Source organism: Neopsephotus bourkii, unplaced genomic scaffold (assembly GCF_033783945.1).
Source record: "Neopsephotus bourkii isolate Nb327-2 ecotype Australia unplaced genomic scaffold, CSIRO-AGI_Nbou_v1 NB_126, whole genome shotgun sequence".
NCBI lineage: Eukaryota > Metazoa > Chordata > Aves > Psittaciformes > Psittacidae > Neopsephotus > Neopsephotus bourkii.
This window is the reverse complement of record NW_026900643.1, coordinates 1157246-1183865: the sequence shown is the minus strand read 5'-3', so window position 1 is coordinate 1183865 and position 26620 is coordinate 1157246. Positions and strand designations below refer to the sequence as shown.

The following is a 26620-nucleotide window of genomic DNA, read 5'->3' as shown; positions in this document are numbered from 1 at the left end:
GCCCAACCTGCCCTCACCGTGCGTGCGGCGTCGGGCACGCCGCCTTGCGTCACGGCGCCGCCGCCAGCTGACTGCTCACCCCCGGAAGTGATGCGGGGAGGGGTGGCAGTCTCGCAGGGAGCCGCGGAGGTGAGTGAATTGGACCGTGTCTCTTCCCGTCCGCGCCGGGCAGCGGGCGGGGGGTATGGCGGCGGTGCTGGGCTCCTCTTGGGGTTCCGCTCGGCGCGGGCTGCGGGGCTCGGCCGGCAGCCTCGGCGGTGGCGGGGGCCTCCGCTCTGCCCCCCAGCCCCGCCAGGGCCGGTTGGGTGTGGGGGGCCCCGCGTCGCCGCCCCCTCACGGCAGAGCCCGTCGCAGACCGCCCGGTCACGGGGCTGGGAGCCGCTGCAGTGGCCCTCGGGTGCTGGCTTGCCCGGCCGGGAGTCGGCGCCTCCCGCGGGGCCGCCCCGTCCGGGCGCCTCTCCGGCGGGTGGTCGCTCGGTCTGGTTCCGTTGCAGGCCAATACGGCTGCTCAGCAGGCGGGTGCACCCCTGGACGCCCCCCCGCCACCAATTCGTGCTCCTCAAGTAATGGTGCCGGCTCACCTCAGGGTCCTCTCCCTATTTTTCCATGTCGGTGTGTGCCTTCTTTAGGGTTCCAGGACGTTTCTTGATAAGCCGACTCTTTGCGAGCATCCCTCCGGGGTCCGCTGGGATCAGCTGCTTTGTTCAACCCCACTCCGTGTCCAGCTTTATGCGTGCAGCACTGCGTTAGTCATTGTGTTCGCGGGGAAAAGGCAGAGGGGAAACGTAGATCAGTTTATTTCCAACATAGTTTCCATAATCTGAATATGCCACCCTTGCACAGCCACTTTTCCTGTAACTTTAGCTTTCATCCCCTCTCCCGATGATGTGTATACCCTTCCTGTGAAACCTGCAGTCTGTGCTAATCACTCTCACTGTCTGGGGCTATGGTGGTACAAACAAGCTGCTCATAGCAGCATAAATTGTAACTTGCATAATCAGTGTTTCAAGCAGATACTGGTTGAAGCAATATGCTTTTCCTCTTAGCATTCTGGTTGCTGGAAAGAATCATTGATTATCTTTTAAATAGTTAACACTGCTGATATGCTGTCCTTCAAAATGTTACATTGATAACTGAACAGCCTGATGCCAGCTATCGGAATACAGCATTGATCCACAGCTGGGAACTTTTTTAACATGGGACTGTCTGCCGCATAATTTAAAGAGGTAATAGGTTAAGTGCTCTGAAAAAGGGGGTAGAATTGTGCAGAGAAAGCACAGAACTACCTTACCTTCCAGTAAATTACAGATGGTCCTCACTGGCAGTTACACTGCATGGTCTGTGTTTTCTGGGAGAACAACTGGTTGAATACATATCTTCTAAACACATTATGTGTTTAAGAGCCTCTTTGTTAAACGGTTAATTTGTAACTATGGTGTTAGTGTTTTATTTGGGCTAGCAATGGGAAAAGAGTGAGTACTGGTGTTTCTCAAGTGCATCTGAGCACTGCTATTTGTTTCCCCAGTAGAAGATAATCCTCAGGAAAGGAAACAGTTCCTTGGTTCAAATCACATGTGCAAGTAGAGAGATCTGACTTCATGTTCTTGTCAGCTCTGAGGCTTGTATTTAAAATCTTCCCCATGCACGGGTGTGTGTGTGATGTGTGGGAAACCTTCATAGCACTTTACATGAAAGGCAGCACGCAGTCTAAAGCAAAGGTTTTCTGCACATCAGCAGAAAGATGAGAGCTTGTGATCTGTGTTGAATTGGTTCAGATTTGCAAAGTGTAAGTGCCTTTACAAAGCTACTGCAAATATCAGCTCTTGTAATGGTTTCTCAAATTCAGATTATTCTCTAATAGTAAGTTATATGCAGGTGTGAATGATGATAATCCTTAAACAAATTCACAGAACTTAATGGGGGGGCTTGCAGCTTTGATGCTCTCTGGCTGCTCAATGTGAAATTGCTTTCACCTGGAGACTGATAGCCTGCAACATGATCTGTAATCAGCCCCTGGATCTTAAAGGCTGGGTTAGGTTCATTCTTTGCACGGTTTCTTGCTTTATTTTGTAGTAGAACATTTTCTGTTTGTAACAAATTCCAACTGATTTGTGTTAGTAGTTCTTACAGTTTGTTGATCTTGGAAATTCACAATTGCATCTTCTATTTAGTGTGATTGTATTAAAGTGATCAGATGAACTGAAGAGGTGGATTTGAGAGAAAACTAAGAACAGCTCTTTTGGAAGACTGTCATTGAAATTAGTTATAGTATATATTTGAGCAAGAGGGGCTGCCAGTTTGACAGACTGAGACAAAGGGACTTATTCTGAAAAATTTGTGTGGTTGAGGAAGAGGATTGGTTCTGCTGCTTTCATTGGTTCAGCTTAAGGAACAGGAAAAAATCCTGTATGGTGTGTGTGTTGGAAAGAATAGGGGCAGGGGAATATAAAGTAGACGGAGCAGTGGGATATAGAAATTACTCTTCTAAATTTTCATTTCCTCATGGAAGAAAACCATGTAAAGGTGGTTTGGGTATTAAGAGATGCACAGCTGCAAGTCACCAGGAGTGAGTCTCCTGGTACTGCTCAGAACTGGCCCACACTGTAGCACTTGGTGCTGGGGAAACATTGATAAATTTAGAGTCTTGAAGCACTATAAAATCCACTGTGATGGGTTTTGGCAGTTTGTAAGAACTTGCAAAGTACAGAAACAGTGTTATTGTTCCATTAGGCACATGGTTTGTAGTGGTGAATGTTAACAGGAAAACTGTTCTGAGTAAGAGGAGACTGTAAAAATAAAGGCATAGGATGTTAGAAAAACAGTAATTTCTTTCATCCTCATTCTTAAAAGTAAAGAAGGGAGCTAAAAATTGGTAGCCAGAATTCTCAGAGACTGAAAGAACAATCTGTAAACACTTAAGGGACTTGGCAGACACAGGAAGATAAGAGGGAACCCCCTTAACAGCCTTCATCAGAATTCCCTGATGGGGCTCCTTCTCTCTGGCTGCTTCTCCCTAGGGGTCTGCATCTTATCTCACTGGCTTCCTTTCGTCTGTTTGCCTCTGACTAAGAGGCTTTGTCTTCTGGTTACTGGAAGTCTAATAATTTCTTTTGTCTCTTTCCTTCTTCCTTTTAAAAATACTATATTAAATGACTGTAATGTTTTGCAGATTATCTACATTGGTGAGATGGATTAATTGTATACTTGACTCATAAGTTATTTAGCAATAATGACATAGTAACTTGACTTGAAACAATGGTAATTTCATGGCAAATGCTCAAGGCGAATGTTGCCTTCTGGTGAAGAGCCACCTGCAATTTACCCCCTGTAAACATATGACACAAGTAAACTGTCTGTGCTAGTTTTTTCTGTGTCTTCTGTACAGTAAGTTGTCTAAAGTGAGTCTTTCAAAACAGTCATCTACCTCTTCCCTTAGCCTCCCCCCCTTGACTCTAGTTTGAGTCAGGTAATTACAGATCTGGGTTGAAGCCGTTCCAGGGAGTGATCAGAAAAGCCAAGACTTGCAGACTTGCTCCCGTCGTTCACTTATACCTTCACTTGTACCTTCACCTCACCCTTTCATGGCAAGGCTTTGTGGAACTCCTCAGCTATTGGTAACTGGCTGTTGGTGAGGAGGTCTGAGAGCCCCAGGGGCAATGGTGGTTGATATCTGAAGGGGACCTCTGCTTTCCCTTGCACAAATGCCGCTGTTCTTTGTGGTGCTATAAGAACGTTCTTGTTACATGTGGCTTTGGTGTGACAGTTTGGTGACTTTTACATTTTGATTTTAGTGCTAATCAAAACAGAGCAAACGGGAAGAGCTGAATCAAAGCTTCTTGTCTAAAAGAAAATGTAAGAGCTAACCAGTTTAGGCTCATTATGTCTTCATTTTATCCATGTGTGTTGAGAGGCAGCTTTCTAGTCCAGTGGTGGGCATCTTGAAAGAAGCAGAAAATCTGGATTTCAGGTAAAGGTTATTTAATTGCAGTGTTTTGCTACTAAAAGAGTGATAGTTAGGGGACTGTTGAGAGGTAAGTATTAAAGAACTCTCACAGAAGTAGAAATACTGTAGAGAAACTGACAAAAGCATAGGTGGTGAGCCAGGATTCTGGTAAAGAGAATGAACTAATATAATCTTCTGGTGTCTCAGAAAGAATAGTTATAAATGCTGTTCTGTCTGTGACATCTGTTTTGTGAAAGACAAAACTTACTTAGCAAAATGTGAGAATGCTGTTACTGACCTCTTGTCACAGTTTGTTAGTCCCAGAAAGTCAGACTGCCAAAGACAGTATGACAGTCAGTTAGTTGTTGTCTCACTTTTCCTGTTTAGTGAACATGTGTTTTTTTTTAAACCAAAGGGATTATGTGTTCCTGAAAAACGCCAGTCTTGTTTTTGCATCCACGTAGTAGCAGAAAGTGACAGGTTTTAGTTCTTACTCTGAAATGTTTTAGTGTGATACAACTTCCTTCTGCAGCTTTGAAACATCTAATGCAGTCAGTTTTGCCCTTTTGTTTAAACATTGAAAGGGAGGGAGAAAAATCACCTTAATGCCAATGATTATGGGAGGCGTGTGTAGCTTAGTAATGGACTCACACAAATGTCCTAGAACTTGGTTTTAGACATGCTGACTGTTCAGTGTTTTCGTTGCAGATGAGTCTGTACTGTAAGCCTTGGGTAGTCTGGATCAGCACATAAGTGGGCGGTCTGGAAGTGCCAAAGGTCTGATGTATACCAGCTTCAAGCACAGTTACCTGTGAGTGGAGTTAGTGATTATGTCTTGTGAAGCACAGGATACATGCCTACACACCGTATGTCTCTTGAGACACAGGACATAAAATGAAATCTGGGAAATGTGAAAACTTGTGAAGAAAATGTGTGTGTTGGTTGAAGCTGCCACCAGATTTCTCAAGGAGAGCTGAGAGTCTATGTTATAACTGATGGCCTAAGTTCGAGTACTCGGAGGAGCTCCTTTGAAGCAGTTGATACGGTTAACATCTAAATATTGCAGCATCCTTTGTACAGTGTGAAGTGTTAGTATGATTCACTGTAATAGGGAAGTCAGGACTCTAATCAGTAGAGTGAACTGGGGTCTCTGCAGGTGGCATTGTGTATTTTCTGCTTTAAAAACTGCAGTCGACGTAAAAATCAAGCACGTTCTCTTAAAGCACTTTCAGATGTCAGCCCTTTCACTTAGAACAATTCTTTGTACATAACTAAATATGATTTGAGTATTTATGTGGTCAGAATGGTAATGAAGTTCCTACACAACTGCGTTAAATGAGTGATTCTTTTGGCTGACATCCTGTAAACCATGTTACACTTACTGAGATGGCTGTCAGGCCTTCTGTAAACTTATGAGCATCGGCTGCCAGCAGATCTTATGAGGTGGTCTGGCTCTTGTCTTTAGACTTGTCCCTTTGCTGCCCTGTGAGGTGGCTGTTTGGGTCACGGTTCTCACAGCTGCTTTGTGCTGGAGATGGGATGCTATTGACCAGAGCTGCTGGAAGGACTTTTTGTTTTGTGATTGGTGTATTTTCTTCATCGTTAAGAGGAGTAAGAAATATAAAGTTATTCACTTACTACAGTTAGTTTAAAGCATATCTTATTATATGAATGTAATTCAAGTAGATATCAAGGAATCACTTTATCTACCTGAATTATGTTCAGCTGGACATAATGGATGAAGGTGCCTCAGCTGCTTCAGGATAAAGCCTGCTGGCTGAACTTGGTGCAAAAGAAAATCCCTGTACATTTGGCTCAGTCTAAAAGTCAATGCATTTTTCCCCACTGCAGAGTGGATTGTAGAATGAGATGGTTTTCCAAAGTTATTCTGGTTTGGCTACAGGATAGTTACAGTTTTCTGTAGATTAATTTATGGAATTGACTGAGACAGGGTGAGGTAAATATTTGTAGCACAGCTACTTTCAGATGCTTACAGTGGAATGAATCTGTGTCAGATATCTGAGGGTCATGGTTTCTGTTGGTCCCATAACCTGCAGTTTTGCTGGTTGTGTTTGAGCACAAAGTGTCTCTTGCTCTGGTATGTGCTGCTTTAATTATTCATAATATATACTGAGGTGCTAAAGGTTATCGTGCTATGCAAAAGTTACAGTGTACCCTGGAAAAATACTGAAGGATTATTCTTTTACAACCCTTTGCATGTTAAAGGGAAAAACCCCACACACCTTCATTAGATGATAATTTGCTTTTTTGGAAGTGCTGGACCTTGAGCCTTGTGTGGCTTCATCTCAGGGCAGAGGGGGAAGGTTGATAGTTTTTAAATGGATAGAGATGAGTTGCGCACTGACTGAATCTTTGTTTTTTTTCAAAGTGATAGATTCGAACTCATCCAGGGATTGAGTTATGTGCAGTGAAATAAACGAGTTTGTTCATGTCTAAGTATGAATGAGGTAGGGCATTGTATGCAATCTGGTTGGGGTTCTGGTTTCAGCTTTACTGAAAACTGATGGTGTGATCTTGAAGAGCCATGCTGTTTGGCTGTCTTGATTTGCCCTCTGCCCATTGTCTTGCTCATACACCAGAAAGCCAACCATATCCTGGGCTGCATCAAAAGGAGTGTGACCAGTGGGTCGAAGGAGGTGATCCTGCCCCTTTATTCTGCTCTCGTGAGACCTCACTTGGAGTATTGTGTACAGTTCTGGTGTCCTCAACATAAAAAGGACATGGATCTGTTGGAAGAAGTCCAGAGGAGGGCCACGAGAATGATCAGGGGACTGGAGCACCTCCCATATAAAGATCGGCTGAGAAAGTTGGGGCTGTTCAGCCTGGAGAAGAGAAGGCTGCATGGAGACCTCATAGCAGCCTTCCAGTATCTGAAGGGGGCCTATAGGGATGCTGGGGATGGACTCTTCATTAGGGACTGTAGTGATAGGACAAGGGGTAATGGGTTAAAACTTAAACAGGGGAAGTTTAGATTTGCTATAAGGAGGAAATTCTTTCCTGTTAGGGTGGTGAGGCACTGGAATAGGTTGCCCAGGGAAGCTGTGAATGCTCCATCCCTCGCTGTGTTCCAGGCCAGGTTGGAAGAGGCCTTGGGTGATATGGTTTAGTGTGAGGTGTCCCTGCCCATGGCGGGGGGGTTCAAACTTAATGATCTTAAGGTCCTTTCCAACCCTAACTATTCTATGATTCTATAAGTACTGCTTCTGTATGAATTGGTTCATTAATTTATTTACATTACAGAAGCACCTGAAGGCACCCTTCTAAGATTATATGCTGTTTAGCTAACTGGACTTGGGTTTGCTCTGTGAAAATACAATAATCCTAACAAATCGTTCCACCCACCTAATAAAGTAGGATGAAGCACATAATAGGAAAGGATTTAAAACTTTTAAATGGGGCTAAGTGGCAAAACAGTCAGAAGTAATCAGTAAGTAAAGTTTTGTGCGGTTAGAGTGTGTAAAAGAAAGGGAGGAATTTAAGGATGATGCGTGTCTGTTGAAAAAGCTGCTTAAGGAATGCCTTTCATGGGAGAAAACAGTAAGGTGCCATTACTCTCCCTATGATTTTTCACATTATCTTAAGAAAAAAATGAATAATCTTGTAAAATTACTTCACACAGTGAGCTACAATTCCAAAACATCCATTTTGGTTTTTAAGACTACTAGTTGGACTTTGGACATAAAAAGTGGTGTCATGACCTGTGTCTTAGTAGGGTGCTTTCCAGAGTACAGAAAGCAGGTTTCTCCTGCCCAAGGTCTTGAATGGAAAAGTCTCCCTTGATGTCCCAGTCCTGGTCTTGAAGTGACAGCACACTGTATCGAGGAGCAGTTGTTAAGAGCTTTTTGCCTGCTTCTGGCAGCAGTGGGGCTGCTTCTAGGTAGAGGCTTGGTGATATCCCTGGTTCTTGGCACTTTGAGAGCTGGCCCAGCATTATGGACTGTATACATGATAAGGCAGTTTTTGAATATATTGTCACTGAAATAAAATATTTTTTAGGTGTTTTTGTATCTGCCCCTGTTTTTCTTTCCATGCTAGTTAAGCCTTTCTGGCATGGTCTTTCTCAAAGAAGTCCACATCTCATTTGATAAAGTAGTCAGGCTTCCAAGATACACATTGTCTGGCCTGGTTTTCCCACTGACTGCCATTTATTTAGCCTGCAGCCAAAACTCTGTATGGTCCCTTTTCAAGCCTCAGCATAACTGGCTTCTACTCTGATACAGGTATGTTCTATAGAGACAAACTTATTGAGTTTGATTGGATTTCTAAATCTAATTTGTTTCCAAAGCTCAAAGTGAGGTGAATTAGAGATAGCTTATTATCTCTGATTTGGAAGAGGTGGAGAGAGCTCCCATCTGTATGCTCCCAAAATCATTACCTGGCTGTAGTCCATTGAAAGGTGCTTGAACTGCAGGCAGCCTGACAGACTAATAATTCATTATAACTAATTGCAGCAGGACTTCCCTGCTTAAGACTTCCTCTTAAGTAACTTTGCATAAACATTTTTCTGCAGCAGAGGTGCAGAGCAGATGTGTGTGACAGAGTGGTGCTAGCACAGAGCTTGGGTAGGGATGTGGTGAGATGTCTTCTGGGCTAATGAAAGCCATAATATGCCAGTTGTGCTGGAGTCAGACTGCTTTTGCTGAGAAAGTTTAATTACAGGTTATGACTTGAAATAAGCAGTTTCCATATGTGATGGCTTTGCTGACTGAAGCTTTCTTGGTTCTTTAACACTTAATGCACCATGTGCAGAGTTGATCCTCTAAAATTCTGCTTGCTGAAGAGGAAAACAGTGTCACTAATTCTTCACTGATTCCCCACAGGAAAGCAAAGAAAGTTGCCTTTTGTGAGAATGCTGTCAGCTCTTACACCTGGAAAAACTGCTGAAGCCAAGTGTGGAGGGCAATAGCAGTTTTGGTGCTGCAATGTTCTATAGTGTGATCCTCTGTGCACCAGTGCTCAGGAAAGCCAAAGTCACAGCGTGGAGTCAGGCACAGGTGTAAAGAAAGGCAGGTGAGCAAAACAAAGGTCTCCATAATCCTGAGGGCACACACCCTTTATGTATTGTCCCAGTGGACTGCTGAGTGGGATTGCTAACCATGATACAGACTGTTTTCTGAGTTGCTGTAGTGTGACACTCCTACTGTGCCAGCAATGGGGGAATGCTTGGTGATCGTAGCATACAGCTATACCTTGCAAACCTGACCCAAGGACTGAATTGAAACCTGTGCCGTGTGTTTGATGCTTCTTTCCATCCCAGTCATCTTACATTATTTAGCATCAAGTCAGCCACAACACATTGCTGTGCTCTGAGAGCCTTTAAATGCAGGCTTGAAGAGCTTGGTTTCTTTACTGCTTATACTGGCTTTTCATTCCACATCCCATAATGGTATTGTCACAGAAGTTTCCACTTGCTACTACATTAAAATTAAAAAAAAAAAAAAAAAGGTGAACTAGACAACTTGGTAGAATAAAAGTAGTAAGAATGGGGGAAGAATCGTAGCTGGTGGTTGTAAGAGATGTTAAAGCTTCCAGCTCCCAGCTCTACAGTGTGTGTGCATACAGGTCAGCCAACCTGGAAACTACTTCAAACAACCTGAGAAAGTTTGGCTTTTGCTGGGTAGGGCTGAACACCATCAGATTCAGCTCCTTTTGAACTTTGAAATTAGGGTTTGCTTCCAGTAGTTAGGTGGAAATGTGGGTTTGGTGGATCATAGATTTCTTCTGAAGAAATACAGATGTGTTTGAAAAGTAGTTAGTTTGTTGCATAAAGTTGCCATGACAATGGATTTAAAATGTGAAGTATAAGGTGTTGCCTCTCCTCTATTTAAGCAGGCTCCTGGGAGAATGAGGCTCGACAGTGCCCTCGTGTCCCTCCCGTCGCTCCTTTCCTTCCCCAGTGATTTATAAAAGGAATTATTTGGTTGCAGGGGACCAAAAGGAATTGACACAGAAGTGCTAAATGTTACTTTTTCTTAAATTCTTGAAATTCATGAAGTGCTATGGTCAAATAGAAAGAAATCCAAGCTAGCGCTTCCACTGTGAGAAGGACAAGAACTCCTCTGTTCATATACGCATTTAAGTGGGCTGATGGCTGTGCACCCGCACAGGGTGGCCCTTTCAGCAGGAGTGCATGCTACAAGAGCTCTACAATAGCTGTGAAGCCGTGGAGTGGGTACAAAAGGGTTGTTGTTTTTGTGGAAGATGAGGTTTGGAAGCAGAGGATGTAAATCCAGACAGAAGTAGGCTTTTTGGACTATCCATCTCAAAAGTAAATGGCTAAAAACGGTACAGCCGAGATACACTTTTTGCTTTGTGTGTGTGGGTGACAGTATCAGTCCACAGTTTGTAGGGGTTTTGAAGTGTTTTGCATGCTGCTTCCTGGGCTTTTAAAAGCTTTGATCTGCACTAGGTTTTATTTGTTGTTCAGATTTGTCAGAAGACTTAAGCTTGCAGAAACTCAATTTGTGTGGAGACTGGCATGTGCAATATGAACTCATTTCATGGCAGTCTCTCTTCATCCATTGCCTACTTTTACTGAAGGAAGCATTGAACAAGCTAATGTTCTGACTTGTTTCCTCAGTAGTAGGTCTTATGCAAAAAGAAATATGCAGAAAGGCAGCTTTTGATCACCTGCTTTCTCATCAGATGTACTACGAGCTGTAAAAACAAGCCATTTCAGTGATTTAGTATGGTGGAGCTTTAGGAGAGCTGTCTTGTTTTTGTTTGGTGTTTTTGTTCCGTACCTTAGATACAAACAGAGGTGTTGACTAGGTGCTGTGGTTGTAACTTTTGCTACACAAACCACACATGTTTTTTCTGCCATCTTCAGAGCTTCATAGTTCCATAGCACAGCTGGGAATTTAAGAGAAGTGCAGTTGAGCCAGCTGAACTGAACATGGGAAAACAAACATGGAAAAGAATGTGCTAGAGAATGAAAAAAGAGAATTACTTTCTAGACCCAAATGATGCTTTGCTAGGAAGCAGCTGTCTGGCATTCACAGATTAAACAGCCGCTTAGCTAACATGCATTGACAATGATAGCGTGTGCTCTGTTGTGCTTTGAGTGCATGAAAGGAGGATTTAACTCTCCCATGCTGAAAGCCATAAAAGTATCTGAAAGTGTGTGTTTACTGCTAACAAACATTTGAGCTTGCGTGTTGAATTCAGTACCTGATCTATGCTTTAATGACAATGCAGAGTTAATGGTGTTAATGATACTTGATAAGTCAAAAAGTGAAATAGTTGTATAAAATGACTCTTTTAACAAATGGATTTTGGCTATGAAGGTTTTATTAAATGCGTAGTTGTTTTTGAGCAATGTGGTGTATTCTGTGCTTTCATAGCCTCTTCTGAACGTAAAGACTTGTGTGGTCTTTTGTCTTGCAGCATTTCATGTGGAAGCCAGGAAGCCTGAAGGAGGCTGTGAAGCTAGTGGAATGATTCCCCATGTAACTGAAGCTATGTGAGTATTAGATGTTTGCTTACAGGATCACTTATCCAGCATCAACTCTTAAAACAGCGATTGCTTCTGGTTCAGCAGTTGCAGTGATCCTTTCGTGCCTCCCCAGAGGAAATCTGTGTGTATCTGCTCAAAGCTGGAAAAAGACAGGGCACCTATGATACTTCCAGCTATTGAAGAAGTCATGTATCCCTGTCCACTAAAAGGCAGATAATGTGTAGTGAAAAGTTGAGGCTGAGTTACGCTCTAGCAATGTTGTCTTTGCCTTTACTAGTGAACTGCTACTTTGGAAGGGATTTAATGGTTGGCTGAGCTGCGTCCCCTTTTGTTACGAGAGTTCCTAAATTTGTCTTTGATGGGTTCTTGAATCTGTGGAGGGTTTTTTTCCTCTTCTTTCTATACTTAATGTGTTTTGAAACTCATTGTAAATACCTTCTGATGCAACGCTTTATTAAATGGCATACTGCTCGCCTGTGTTTTGTTGTTCTCTGGATGTATCTGATAATTTCTATTACTACAGTAATGTTGGTCATAAAGGAAAAATACAGGGTGACTTAAATATTTCCTTTGCATCTTCTCTCCTTCTGCCAGCTCTCCCCCACTGCAGTGCTGCTGTTTTCAGTTGTGCCATGGCATGCTTGTATGACAGCAAATTATTACTGAGTTATTCGGTGTTTTGCTCCCTTCCAATCTTGGGTTGCATGTGATCTGGTCACTTGAAAAGGAGAAAAACTAATTCCTTTACAGCACTTAAAAAAAACAAACAAACCCATCCCCCAAAAGCCCTAAAAAACCCCAACCCAAGAAGCAAACCAAAAAGCCCTCCCCAAGCATAGCAAGGTCTTTTCAATCTTCTCTGGGTTTTATGTTTAATATGTTGGGCAATATAGTTCTACACATCCTTTGGTCTTAGATGGAGGCTCTTCTTTTCCTTGCCTTCTAGAAAGGAGCAGAGAGCATCATTGTCGATCTCTGCTTTGCAGTTCCTGTTATGTGGAAGATGGCCTCATGGGCTTCTTGGTGATTCATATTTACTGTAGGTTATTGCTCAATGCTTTTCTGAGTAACTCTTTGGGAGTACTGTATCCTGTAGCACTATGTTCCAACCTTAGCCCTCAATTTTGATCTTTTTTAGCAGAATGGCAGAACTAGGGATGAGCACTGCATTTGTGTCTCACAGTTCATGTTGTACTGTTACAGTAGTTTTGCTCCTGGGACATGATCCGTTTGGGAATTAGTGTTTTGTCACCAATCCAGTACAACCTTTGGGTACACGAGAACTTTATACTTGTAGTTCCTGATCCAGCTGGGAGAAACAGCTCTGCACATCCTTGTGCTCACTTAGCTGCAGTCAGCATGACCTAGACATGATGTTTGTTTTGCTTTGCAGTTAAATGAGTCGCTTTGTTCGCTTTCCTAAGAGTGCTTTTTTCATATTCCTTGAATGCTGAGTTCCATGCAGCTCCCTATGCTGCAACTGGATCCTCTCTCCAGCCTCCCTTAACAAAAGGGCCGACTTCTCCCACTTGTTTCTATCTCCTTCCGAGGCTCTTGTTCCTTTCAAGCCTTGAAACCTGAGTCATGTAGGAAGCGGAGGTGACTAGTAAGTGAAGTGGATCCAGCTCAGTGAAGGCATTTTGTAAGAGGGGAACTGATGGAGCGCCAGAAGATTTTTCTCTTACAAAACCAGATACATGCACAAGCTGCCAGCGGATGCAGTCTGACCTTTAATTTTTTTTAAGCAGGTTTTGCTATTTTTGGGGTAGAATGTTTCAAAGTATCTGGCACATGGCATCAAGTTTCGTGTAGTAGAAAAGTGAGGAATTGCAGCAGTTGTACTTCAGTATCTTCTATAGTGCTTGTTCCTAATGAGTAGGATTGTACTCTGAAAGCCTCCTCGTCAAGAAGGCAAGAACTCCGTTACTGCAGGGAAGAGCAGTGCTTGCAGAGCCCAGGCCGTGGCTGTTCAGGGGCAGCAGCCCGTTACTTGTAAGGCAAGTAGGCTGAAGTACAGAAAACATGCTTGTTAGAGGGGTATGCTGCAGGGGATGTGGTTAACTTGCACTCTATAGGTTAATGTTGTGCTCTCCAGTGGTTTTTGGAAACAGCTGTTGGGACACTTCCTCATACAGGTGTGTAGTAATGCTGGCTTACCTTCCCTCTGTGTACTGTAATGTTGTCTTTTCATGACAGCAAATGACAGTAAACCCCATCTGTTTCACCAGATTGGTGATGTCACTTTGTAGACTCAGATGTTAGATCATCATTAATACAAGCCATTGCTTAGGAAACTTGACAGCATGAGTCTCTTGCATTAGGAAAACTTAGGGGCAGAGTATATAAGTTAGTCTTGCAAACTGTCTTTCTAACCTTAAATGTGGATTCTTGAAGTGAATTGGATTAATCTCTGTCCATTATGTTGTGTGTGATTTGACTGCTGCCAGCTATTTTAAAGGATAGTACCTTTCACTAATAGGCAGCTATTCTTTAGCCTGTCCATAGGGAAAAGCTTTTTCCGAATCCCCAACAGCTAATAACTGCTGTTAAGTGTTTGAGCAGAAAGCTTCATAAACTAGCTATACTCTACTTTAAATTCTGCTACTGGTTTTTACTCAGGATTTCTTCATTCTGTCCCTTTACTTGCATGCTTCTGTCTGAAGGAAAACTTAGCCAACACAGTGCTTGATGCCTTGGAGAAATGGATGGAAGAACAAGGATTAATATAGATGGAGCATTTGAATTCTGATGAATTTAAAGGGGAGAATAAAAGAAGGCTGGTATCTGGGAGTTAATCTCTAAGCAGTAATTTACACTGCCTAATAATATCCTGTTTGTTTTGTGGTGTAATGAAGAAATGGTATAGACTGGAGATGATGCTGTTGCTCAGACGCATGGCAGCACAGGAACCAGTGCCAGGCTGTACTCTGCAATTCACAAAGAGCTATGAAGTACTAAGGACTGATAAAATTGATTTGGGGGTTGTTTATGTGGAAATGCATATTTTAATGAATCCGTTAAAGTACAAGTGAATAAGAAATTATTCTTGAATACAGTAAATTGAACTTTATTTGCCTATAAAAAATGATGCTGCAAAGTTCATGGTTAAAGCAGTTTGATGAAGGGATATGCCAGATATTTGTTTCTTCTGCTGCTTAAAGCTAGTTTTTTGTTAGTTTTGTTTGTGGGCTATGGGCTTAAGAAAAGGAATCGGGGAGGGGAAGCCAGGTAGTTGAAACCAGCATCTTGACAAAAAATACCTTTTCTTTGCTCATGAAACTGCATACGTGCTGTTTTGACAAAGCGGGTATAATGGCTGAGAGAAGATTGATGTTTGTAATCCTAATATCTGGAGAATTCATCTGCACTTGGTGCTGCTGTTCCAAGTCGATTTACAGCTTAAAATGGGGGTTTGATCTCAGAAGAATACAGAAAACCTGAAGTCTATTTTATTTTTTCATTGGTAATTTTATTCTCCTTTCTTGTTTTAGTTCTGTAACCTGGGAGCAGTAAACAAAGACAAGGCAAACCCAATTCTTACGTTTGAGGCTTTTGCCTAACTGACAGCAGAGATGAAATGCAAATAAGTGGGTAAAGGAGGAATATGATAAGCAATTGCTTTCTTGGAGTTGATGTTTCTGAGAAATGGACTGTCCATGGCGTGGCTGCATGCTGATAGGATAGTGTCAGTGTGTTAGCTTGGTTTTAAAAGGGATCATTTAAGAAACCTTTTCTGTGGGAAAAAATTCTTTTCCAAATATGCAAGACTTTAACATTATGATTTATAAAAACAGAAAATGATGAAATCATTTGGCATTTTAATTTTTTTTTTTTTTTAACTGAACTGGAATTGCTACTTCTTATCTGCATGGGTGTCTGTCTGAAGAGGTTCATTACAAAGGCCCCCTCCCTCTGTCTGTCTCCTTACCTGAAGGGAGGAACCCACTTGAAACAATGAGTAATTCCTAAATGCTATCTTGCATGGAAAGTGGAAAAAATCTAGATTACAGACTCTGTTTAAAAAAACCCAAACAAACCTACAACTCCCATCATCCCTGCTCCCCCTTGTCCTTGTTCCCCCTTCTTCCCCCCAGTTAAAACCAAACCCAACCTTCTCCAAAAAAAACCCTTTTTTTCCCATTTGCTGAAGCTACAGTCTAATGCTTAACTCTGCCAGGTCGTCCCATCACTGTCTCCACCCTCCCTCCCCTGCCTCCTCCCCCCTTACTTTGTTTCAGTGTGTTATATTCTATATATGAAATGCGGGTATACTTTTAAAAACCATTTCCTTTAGAATATTTCTAGTTTAGAGTAGCCTGTCTTGATGAAGCCTGTACATGAATCAACCTCTTTGTAACCTATGTTACAGTAAGAATTTTAGGAATTTCCTTTATTAGGACCCGTTAGTATACTGCAGCCACTGAGTGAGCTGCATTGATTTCTAGGTAAAACAGCCTGAAATTGCCTGAAATTTATGGCATATGCCAACCTTCTCTACACTACTCCTTTTCAGTACGCAAAACTTAAATATCCTGAAGTCGGTCTCTTACTGCTGAATGTTATCCCACATTCAATACTTACAATATTCTTTGTGGAAAAAACAGCAATTTGACTCTGAAACTGCTTTTCAGGTCAGTTGACTACCGCTAATGGCATGGTGAGATGTGTTGAAGAGCAGCCGCGAGGGTGTCTGACGGTAAGGGGACTGCTCTAGAAGCTGGGCTTGCAACATCATGGGCCAGTGTGTCACGAAGTGCAAGAATCCTTCTTCTACCCTTGGCAGCAAAAATGGGGAAAGGGAATCCGGCAGCAAGTCACACAGTAAAAGAAGTGCAGTCCACAAAGATGACCATGGTTCAGCTTGTGGGAAGTCTCCAGGAGATATACTTGTGAATGGGACAAAGAAAGCAGATGCTGCTGTGGAGTGCAGTCAGCCTTCAACGTTTTCTGGAGATATAAAGAAAGACCCTGTTACCAGCGCAGAAGAATCTTCACTACAAAGGATCGGGGAGTTATTTAGGAGATATAAGGATGAACGGGAAGATGCCATACTGGAAGAAGGAATGGAACGATTTTGCAATGATCTCTGTGTTGATCCCACTGAATTTAAAGTGCTAGTTTTGGCTTGGAAATTCCAGGCTGCTACCATGTGCAAATTTACAAGGTTAGTTCTTGTCGAACTTGTAATTATTTTCATATGTTAAAGTGTATCCTGTCATCTGTGTGTTGGAGAGGCAGCCTCATTAGCTTCACTTACCTATTTTTTCTAACACTAGTGTTTTGATCACATTAATTCCTACTGCTGAGAAGGTAAGCTTTGTATTGTCCTCTTTTCCCCTTCCCCTCACAGTGGGTTTCAGAACCAGAAGTGGTTTTGGACATTATGCTGCTAAAGAACAGTGTAATGAACTTCTGTAGATATGAATTTCTTCTTAATTTACCAAAACCAATTTTACTGTTTCCAGCATTATTTGGTGATGAGATTGGACACAAAAAATAATTTTTGCTTTAAAGTAATGTGAGGGTCCTTAATAATTGGTACCAGCTCTGTTCTCATCCTGTGAAGAATGACAGACTACTTCCAAAGAATTGTTCCTGCCCAACCAGTATTATACTTAATGTCTTTTCCCAAGAATAATCCTGTTGAAGTATAGAGAGGGAAGGAAATTGCAAGGGTTTTGACACTTGTAGCTATTTCATACTGGCTGACAAGTGACTGGTATTTAAAGTGCTGTCTGTCCCGGGCAAGGGGGTCAGTCAGTTGGCTGATAGCACATGTGGTCCTTCAGGAAACAGCAGAATGGCTAAAATTTATCAATAAAAACTGAAAAAACCCCAAACAAAAACCCTTCCAAAACTACAGCAGCCTTCCCCAGCTTGATTGTCGATACCCGGGTAAGAGCAAGATTTCCTACAGGGACTTGCTGAGAGAGAATGAATCTTTTATTTTCAGTAACTCTTCCTATTTTTACTCAGCTTGTAACTTTCAAAACTACTTCGGTGTTCTGAGCCTTGAAACAAGCCTTTGCTGTGCACTAAACACAACTTTTCCAGCACCTTGAGGGTCTGTGTGGACCCAGGAGGGTGTCAAATGGGTGAGTTACTCTGGAATGCAAATGTGGATTTAATGACTGCTGATGGGACAGGTATTTGCTAACCTGAATTGCAGGTGTAGTGTCTGTGATCCTGCACAACCACCGTGAGTTTTATTAACGTCATTTTGATTTTCTTGGAGAGGGCAAGTGTAGTGGTGAGAGGCTACCTTTGTCCAAGGGCACAATTGATTGATGCTAATTGACTTCTTTCATCAAGGAAAACAATGCTGTCTTCTGTTGCCAGAAAGCCAGACAGCAAAATCTTTCAAACCCCACCAGATGTGAGGGGTGTATGTGATTCCCCAGGCCACGAGGAACTGCCTGGAAATGCATCTCTTTCCACCAGCTCCATTGCCAAAATCCTTGTCCTGCCTGGGTTTGAGAGTACACCTTGTCTTACCCAGACAACCCTCTTCTGATTTGGCATAGCTGAATGGAGATGGAAAGTGTTCAGCACGTGAGGTCAGGGTGAAGTGCTCACACTAATTTCTCTTCTCTTGCCCAATAGGAAGGAGTTTTTTGAAGGCTGCAAAGCAATAAACGCAGACAGCATTGATGGCATTTGTGCAAGGTTCCCCAGCCTCCTAAACGAAGCCAAGCAGGAAGATAAATTCAAGGATCTCTATCGTTTCACCTTCCAGTTTGGCCTGGACTCTGAAGAAGGACAGAGGTCGCTACATCGGGAAATAGCCATTGCCCTTTGGAAATTAGTCTTCACCCAAAACAAGCCCCCTATTTTGGACCAGTGGTTACACTTCCTAGTCGAGAACCCCTCAGGAATCAAGGGAATCTCCCGGGACACGTGGAACATGTTTCTAAATTTTACTCAGGTGATTGGACCGGACCTTAGCAATTACAGTGAAGATGAGGCCTGGCCGAGTCTCTTCGATACCTTTGTGGAGTGGGAAATGGAGCGAAGGAAAAAAGAAGAGGAAACCAAATGTATTCTGTCTTCGGACACAGAGGCGGAACAGACTTAGCGGTGTCGAAGCAGCAGTGATGGAAGCAGCCTCTTGCCCTTCATAAAATGTAAACTCTGGATGTTTCTGGAAATTACCAAGGCTCCAGATTTTTCTACTTTACACCTTGTTCTGCCTTGTCTTTGAAAGGGCTCTAAAATGCTGTATCATGTTTTAGGCACTTTCTTAATTTTGGTTATTCCTTTTACTCTTGCCCTGAAATATTTGACCCTGGCTCCAAGTTAAGCATTTTGGGGTTGTTTTTTGTTTTGGTTTTTTTTAAGACTTCAGATTAGTATAAGTAAATCTGATATTTCTTGCACAATGTAGATCTTTTTCGTTAGGTTAAATTAACATTGCTAAATTATACAGTGCCAGATTTAAGTTTTTCATACCACATCCGTCAGGGCAGGTCTGTACTGTGTGTAGTGCTGTTTACATTGTTGATGTTTTAGGCTGTAATAATTTTAAGGTTTTCTACCAAGATGAACAGCAGTGTTAACTACAAATGCATTAATCTCCCCCGGTATAAGGTTCCAAACAACCAACAAAACCAACAGCCTTTTGTAATACGGCTAATTCCCATTTGAGCTCTTAGTGAATGAGTCCAGATCATTCCTTTTTTTTCTTATTTTGGAGTTTCAAACTAAATGTTGGGATTGTTTTACAAAATTACTGTACCTGTCAGTCAACTGAGTGGTAGATGACGATTTGTACCTAAATCTCTTACACATTGCATAATAAAAGAGCAGTACTACCTCAGTTTTATTGAAAGTGGACTTCTTGATGGACTTCCATTTTTCTCTGGAAGTTGTATTTTTGTGGTTACCTGAGACTATTTTTACTTGACTAAAAGAACCAAAGGTTCTGCTTCTTAAGTTTGCTATACATTGGCAGAAGCAACACACAAACCCTAAGTCTTCAAGGAAAACTGTGGTATAATTCTGCTTTAATTTGTTTGATTTATACCTAAAGTATTACCTTACTTGTCTGGCAAGCACAGTACTTCTATGTAAGGAACTATATTTTGCATTAATATTGACGAACCAATTTTTTAAAGCCTCTGTTTAATTGCTAAGGCGCAGTTAATACTGCACACTTCCTGGAGCAACAATATCGGCATCTGATGACAAAGTGAATTCTTAATGTGTTCTTAATGACAGCAGTGTAGATGAGTCATTTTTAGACTGATTTGATAATCTTTGGATAGGAGTCAATATATTATTTTACAATGCCTGTATTGGGACTATTTGCCTGTTGAAACTTGTGACTTAAAGGGAGTTTTATTAACACTGGTTGAAACTTTTTTTGGTTATTGATGCTACCTTTTATAATTTTAGTATGACAAGTTTTTTACACCTTTTGGTAAAAGGGATGGTTGCCAAGGCTTTCTGCAGAGCTAAGTGCTGGCTTAATGAATTTGATACATTTCCATTACACACCTTTTATTTTCAGAGCTGCATTTCAGGATCATAGAATGGCGTCTATTTAGAAAACCAAACCAAACCAAAGCCTGGACAGTCATCCATAGCATCTAATGGCATTTGTGATACCAGGGTTTTAAAGTTAAAGGGAATCAGATTTTAGGTGATGAGCATGTCACTGGCATGCTTTGCATGTCTGCTGTGCCCCAGAGGGGGTAGCAGAGAGAGGAGGATCTGCCTTCTGTCACTGGCTTTGCTGGTGTGCAGCCTATGCAATAGCTTGGGTCTGAGATCATAAATCACCAACAAAATGTGGGTATTGAAAACTGTTAAAAACCAAACCCACAAGCCACAGATAGCATCTCTTCCATCTAATAAAAGGAGAGTTTGGTCCATGCTGCTTCTGCAAGCTCTTGCTGGGACATGCATTAAGCTGTAGAAAATAAATGCAGCTGAGTCTGTCCCTTTGCAGGAGGGGAGCCCCAAACTTGCTGTGTTACAGGTAAATACACCCAAAGCTTTGTCCTTGCTACTATAACCTTACAAGCTACCATGGCCTAAGCACAGTTTGGCAGCAGAACTTTATTCCAAGTCGGTGAACAAAGCAGACCAAAGCACTTGTGCTGCTATAGGTGCATTTATGGTGAGACTTTTGCTGGTGCTGTTGTTTAAAAAAAGAAAAGCTCCCCAACAGAGGCTGCTTTGTTAGCCAAAGTTCCATATGGAGCCTGATTTAGTAAATGAAAACTGTATTTATAAGTTTGAGACTTCTCATTCAGCTATTAAATGCTTTGTTCATCTCTATTTTTTTCCTCTAAAGGTAATTTAAAATGTCCAGAGTGTGAAAACTGAGTATTCAGATGAATAGGCAGTGCATGCACGCACACACACCAGATCATGGCAGCAGCTGCTACTGAGGCGTGTGCTAAACTGCAGCAGCTCCAAAGGATGAGGGATGGAGTGCTTTAAGGCTGGCACTTATCTTGTGGCCTGAATGTGGATAGCAGTGAGGAAATCAATCTGAAACACATCAAGGCTGAGCCATTTTAGTGTAACAAACATAATACAGCTTCTTAAAGATGGTAGTGGTGAATATAGAGGAAAGGAAAATCTGATTTCCTCTTAGGGAAAAGACATACGATTTTCAGTGACTCAAGTCCCATGTACATGAGGCCAGCCTTGCTTTTGTTCTGCTGCTTTCAGCCTAGCAAGAGCAGCTCCACCGAATGGGTAGAATACTTGCAAAAATAGCCAAATGCTCTATCTAGCAAAGTACCATTTATTTTTAGCCTAACTTCAATGTTTTAATTGCCATCTACAGAATGCAAACCAGATCTGTATCAGTTTTATGTTCCTGAACCAGGAGCTGAAGATCCAACTCTTTGGCAGTGCTAACAGTGAGAGAGGGAGTCAGACATCCCTTGAATTGCCTGGTGATTGTATGACCCTAAACAAGACAAGACCGTACTCTGTAATGCCATGTGGGAGTGGGGGTTCTATATGGTTCTGAGAATATGCTTGTTTAATGGTTAAACTGTGAATATCTATGGAACAGGCCAAATACTTTCACTCTTCATTTTTTCTATACTTTACATCCTCCTTGTATAGGCACAGGACTGTAGTGAGCAGCCAATGAAATCCTTGGAACCATTGCAACTATTTAACTTTTTAATTATAGTATGTGTTAGGAAACCTTATGCATGTAGTGAATCTGCTGCAACTTGGGGTAAATAACTATAGAATACTATATCGTTAATTATAGTAATGTACTGGAAAACTGGTCTGACATCCACACTCTGTGGCATCTTACTGCCTTCCCTGATATGCAAGGAAATACAACTCCTGTAAACTTCAGTCCCTAGTAATAAAACACTGACCACCTGCACCGCATTATAGTTTGCAACACCTTTAGAATTTGGCTCCCAGAATGACTGGAGGCTCAGTTGTGCTAATTTTTACTTGTGAGTATTGCTGAGGTCAAGGCTATTGATTCGAGTACAGATTTGGAAGATTCCGCCCATAGCTGGCCATAAACCATGACTGAGGAAATTGAATGCTGAATTGTGAGTTTACTTGTTGCTGGTGCTATTCTGTATGGAGAATTACAGCTTTTTAATACTGTGCAATTGTAATGAAAGAACCACAGGAAAAATACATGGAGGTGTGGCAGAAAACTGGACACCTGTGGCAGTTGGGTGTGCTGAGCACTGGCTGCCCCCGGCTGGTATGGCAGATCTGCTCATGCATCAGCCTCTGAACCGTGATGGCTTTTCAGCCAATACATTGAAGAGTGTGAAACGAGTTCACTCTGCTCTGCTGATGGGTGACTTGAGGCTGGTTGCACACAGATGCAGCCCCCCCACCCAGGCAGGGTGGCTCTGAGGTGAGGGTTCAGAGCACTGGGGGCACAGCAGCTTTGCCTGTGTGACTTTTATTTCTCTCCTTGCATGTCTGTCAGAGCCTGAAGAACCCATGGATCCCAGAGCTAGTCTGTCACCTGTGGTTCCCAGGCATGGCTATGCATTGACTGACGACCTTAGTATTTTCCTGACACAACACAAGTATCTTCCTTACAGTTCTAATCCTTGTTTCCAAATAAAGCCCAGCAAAGTTAAAGAAACACGTAGTTTAACAGCCACCTCAGTCATGATGTAATTTGTTGGCTGAGACTACATCATTCCCATTCATCAGAAAATAATAGTCATTGTGAGCTTCTGGGTCTTGCAGCCTTGTGTTCTGCAGCGTGATCCTTTTTTAGAAGACTCTTGGTGAATTGGGTGCCTGGTTCTTCCCTTGAGCTCACTGTGCTCAAACTGTGTGCATGTGAATTTAGCCTTTTGTATTAAAAAGGAAGACGTTTAACCTGAAACTCAAAACTCTTCAGGGTAGTGTTTCAATATACAGCAAAACATTACATGTTTTCTCCATTAAGTATTGAAAGCTGAGTGTCTGCTTAAATCTTGTTGTGTGCGAACAGAACCACCAGTGTTAAAATTTTCTCTCTGGACTATTGGAGATTGCAGCTTTGGCTTTATATTGTCAACTGCAGTGAAATACATGAGATTGTAAGACAGAGGGAAGGCTGTAACTCCTTCACCATGAAGTACATAGGTATCTCTACCTCTTGTTCTTAGACTTGAATTGTTTGAGGTTACCATCCTTCTCTCCCAGGATTTAATGCCTGGATGAGTACTCTATTTTAATTGACCCAAATTAAGTATTATCTCTCTGCCATCCTTTTTGGTAAACTGCTTTTAATCCGCATGCTCCCTTTGAAAGGGAGCCAAGTCAAGCTGCAAGCAAGTGTTAGTCCTCCTGGGTGCTAGCTTTGGAGTGCCACAGAGTGACCAGCTGGGAGCTACTCTGCATGTGGCTCAGGGGTTTTATCACACACCCTCTCCCCTGGCCTGTACTGACAATACATTGGTGATGGAGCAGCTGCTCCCCAAGAGGGAGCCATCAGCTTTTTCCTTTGCCCTTGGAAAACTGTAGGAACCCACCTGATGCAGTGCCATGAGTGTATTTTTCTTTTAATTGGAAATGACTGTGTGTTTGTTCCGTGTTGGACTGGACCTGTAACATCCAGCAAAGATGGGAGCTGCAGGAGGCTGCACGCATCCTTTTCATCCCCAAGGTCATAATCTTGCTCAGGACAAAACCCATACACATGAGCAAAGCTGGAGTGTTCTCAAGTGTATTGGAGGTGCCAGAGTGGCTCCGTTGTGCTCATTAGTGTGTTCAGGTGGTGTCTGTCATGCAACACACCTGTGTTCCTTGTGTTCTTCCCCCAAAGAGAACTACACCACAGTTATGGTCACTGCAGATCCCAAGCAGATGCTGTGCTGTAGCAACTGTTGCCACAGGATTCTTCTTCCCGTTTGGGGGCTGCTTTCGGGATGTGACCTCTTGCACTATCTGTACAGGCACGTATTTCAAGGGAATGGGGGCTGTGTGAGACACTGGGAGGCTGAAGGTCCTAGTCCTGCTAACAGCTTGCCTTAAATCACTGAGGTTAGAGCAGTTCCTCACTACTATAGCAATCCTCGGCCTGTCTGTAGTTAGGTTTTAAAATCCAACAGGTTCTGGAGGTTTTACAGAGTTTTTAAATTATTTTTGAAAAGTTTCTATCTTTGCATAATTGCACTCTTGAGATGAGCCCTTTCTGAATAGCATTCACTTCACACGCAGGCGGAGGAACCATCCAGCTCCAGTGTTCTTGCTGTAAAGCGTTTCTTTTCCTCCCTGTAAATTATATTTGGACTACAGGTTGCCTACTGTTGAACCAGTGTGTTTACTTGAATGTTGCCACTGTATGCAGTTACAACTGCTGAGTCTTGCTCTTCTCTGGGCCCATGAGAGGGGGAGATGTGTGACCAGAGGTGGCAATCCCACACAGGTGGAGCTGAGGAGGTCTGGCTGCTGTTTTTGTACTCCCACATGTATTACACATTAGAGGACTTCACAGAATAGTGCTTAATATTTTGAAGTTGTGACTTTTTAAATCACACTAAACATATGTTATCTTTAAAGTAAGCTTGCTTTCTTAGCTATGAGTTTGAGAGAGTCCTTACTAAGGAAATGGGCTGGTAGGAATGGTCGGGGGGCCTTGTGCTGTTAAGTTGTTGAGTAACTTGAGTTCCAAGAGCTGTGGATACAATGGGCAGGGTTAGGTCCTGTCCCTGCACTGTTGGGGTTTGTGCTGGCTGGTCTTGAGGACATGAAACAACTGCACATCACTGACAGGATGTGTGGAGAAGGGTCAGCCTGGGGGAACTCGTTGATGCAGCTGGGTTTCTTGGAGGACTTGTTTGTGGATTTTGCGACCCCAACTTAGTCTTGACTCACCCTTTATAGAAGGAATGCATTTTGATAGTGTTTGCTCCCAGAGAAATAACTAGTTCTAACTAAGGAAATAGAATCAATCTCCCCATCCCTCAGTAAAGCAGCAAGCATGGATAGGATCAGATCTGCTGTTCTCTGCTGGGAGTGGGTTTTGTCTTTTCAGACTCACCCAAGAGATGACTCTGTATGATCCAGTTTTCTTGCTCTGGGAAACAATGAATGTGTTGCTTGTTGTGGAGCAGACCCGTGCTTCCTCTTTAAGGCAGCAGTTTCAGAGGTGCTGTGTAAATGTAATGCTTGAAAATGGCTGGAGTAAATTCTGTTTCATGTAGGGCCTTTTTTAAAGAGATGTGGCCAAATCTGTAAACCATGATGTAAAGTGGGAGAAGTTCAAGCCGATGCATCTCCTGCATCCCTTTGGGTTTGTAGTTTTACAGTTACTTTTCTTATGTGAAATTCTGCTCACCATTGTTGTCTGGAACAGAATGGAAACAGCATCTTCTAGAATGTGCAATCTAAGGCACAACGCAAATAGGTTGTAATGAGAAGGTTGTCTTTACTTGATAGCAATCCTGAGTGCAATGTTTTTGTCGTGTCCCTTTTGGAAGAAGAGCATTAAGTGCAGTCTGAGGTTTTTCTTTTAAGCAAAGCATTGGTTTGTCCATTACTGACTTCTTGTGGAATTTGTGCCAGATGTGTATTAAATATTTTGGTGCTTTTTCTAATCCAAGTTGCCATTCATTTACCTGTGAGACTATTGAACTTCTGTATATTTAAATGACCAACCCCTCAAAGAAAACAAAATAACCCTTCAGTCACAATGTATCCTGCCTACTGTAGCTTTGTAAATGTTCCAAAGCTTCTGGGTTTCCTGTATTCCAGTAAGGTCTGAGGGGAGGGAGAACAGCTACAGCAGTCTAATCCACTGGAAGGGGCATGTGCACGTTGCTCTGTGCATTACTGAACAAATGAGTAATGTTTGTGGTGTTTACATGACACGTTGGTGTTCACTTTTTTGTGCTCAAGCTTTGTACAAAATGTCTTATTTAAAGCCGAAGTCCTTTTTACATTTTCAATTAAAAGGGGACAAATTAATTATTTTTTCATGCCTATAAATAGGACTCTTGCCAGTTTTATTTGTCATCTCCAGCGTTTCTCAAGCAGGAATCCTGGATGCTTACTAAATTCTGCCTAGTCTTTGCAAGGAAGTGATCCCATCGCTTCTCAGTGCATGGAATGAAAGCTAGCTGGGGTTTTCCAGCTTTGCAGTGCAGATGTCTACAAGAAGGAGATGCTGGATGTGAGAAGCCTTAACACAGACGCGTGCTCTCACAGAGGGTGAGTGCTGGGGCAGGCCGGCACTCGGCCCCTTCCATGGAGCAGGGAGCCAATGGGGTGGGCAGTGCTGGGTGAGGGACTGGCTCCTTTCACATCCTGTGGTAGCACATGTTGATGCTATTCCCAGTTTGACAGCTGCAGCCAGGCTCACCTGGAGGGCATAAAGTGCCTTTTTAAAAGAAAAAAAAAATGGCTGCATTCATCTTTGTTAAGATTTCATTTCAGGAATTTTGGAGCCTTTAAGTTTACATGGGAACAACACTGACGTGTGCATCCACTACCCACTCAGTAGTGCTGGGCTAGCACTACATTTGCCTTTCTCCTTTCTCTCTCTTACCTCTGTTTTTGTCTGCTTCTCCACACAGCAACTCGCAGCTTCCACTCCATAAACTGCCAACTTGTGGGTGAAAAGTAGGAGGGTGTAAATATTGTATCAGCTGTATTTAATAATTTCTGGAATAATAACTACTTCAACTTTATCTCAGCCCATTCTATTTCATATCAAGAAATTCTTTGTCTCCTGTTCAAACCTTGTAACAAGC

General features: G+C 42.4%; 1 protein-coding gene across 1 annotated transcript; it reads left to right on the top strand.

Annotated features, from left to right (window-relative positions):
• Window positions 1–11350: 11350 nt before the first annotated feature.
• DCUN1D3 (defective in cullin neddylation 1 domain containing 3) lies at window positions 11351–25465 on the top strand. The gene is made up of 3 exons (XM_061367226.1): window positions 11351–11426; window positions 16052–16584; window positions 18024–25465. Exons 2-3 carry the CDS (start codon window positions 16154–16156, stop codon window positions 18493–18495), a joined length of 903 nt encoding a protein of 300 aa, XP_061223210.1. The 5' UTR covers window positions 11351–11426; window positions 16052–16153; the 3' UTR covers window positions 18496–25465.
• The last annotated feature ends 1155 nt before the right edge of the window (window positions 25466–26620 follow it).

Coding starts and splice junctions, on each gene's coding strand:
- DCUN1D3 (XM_061367226.1), top strand. CDS start 16,154: ATGGGCCAGTGTGTCACGAAGTGCAAGAATCCTTCTTCTACCCTTGGC. Junction 16,585..18,023: donor ACCATGTGCAAATTTACAAG/GTTAGTTCTTGT, acceptor CTTGCCCAATAG/GAAGGAGTTTTTTGAAGGCT.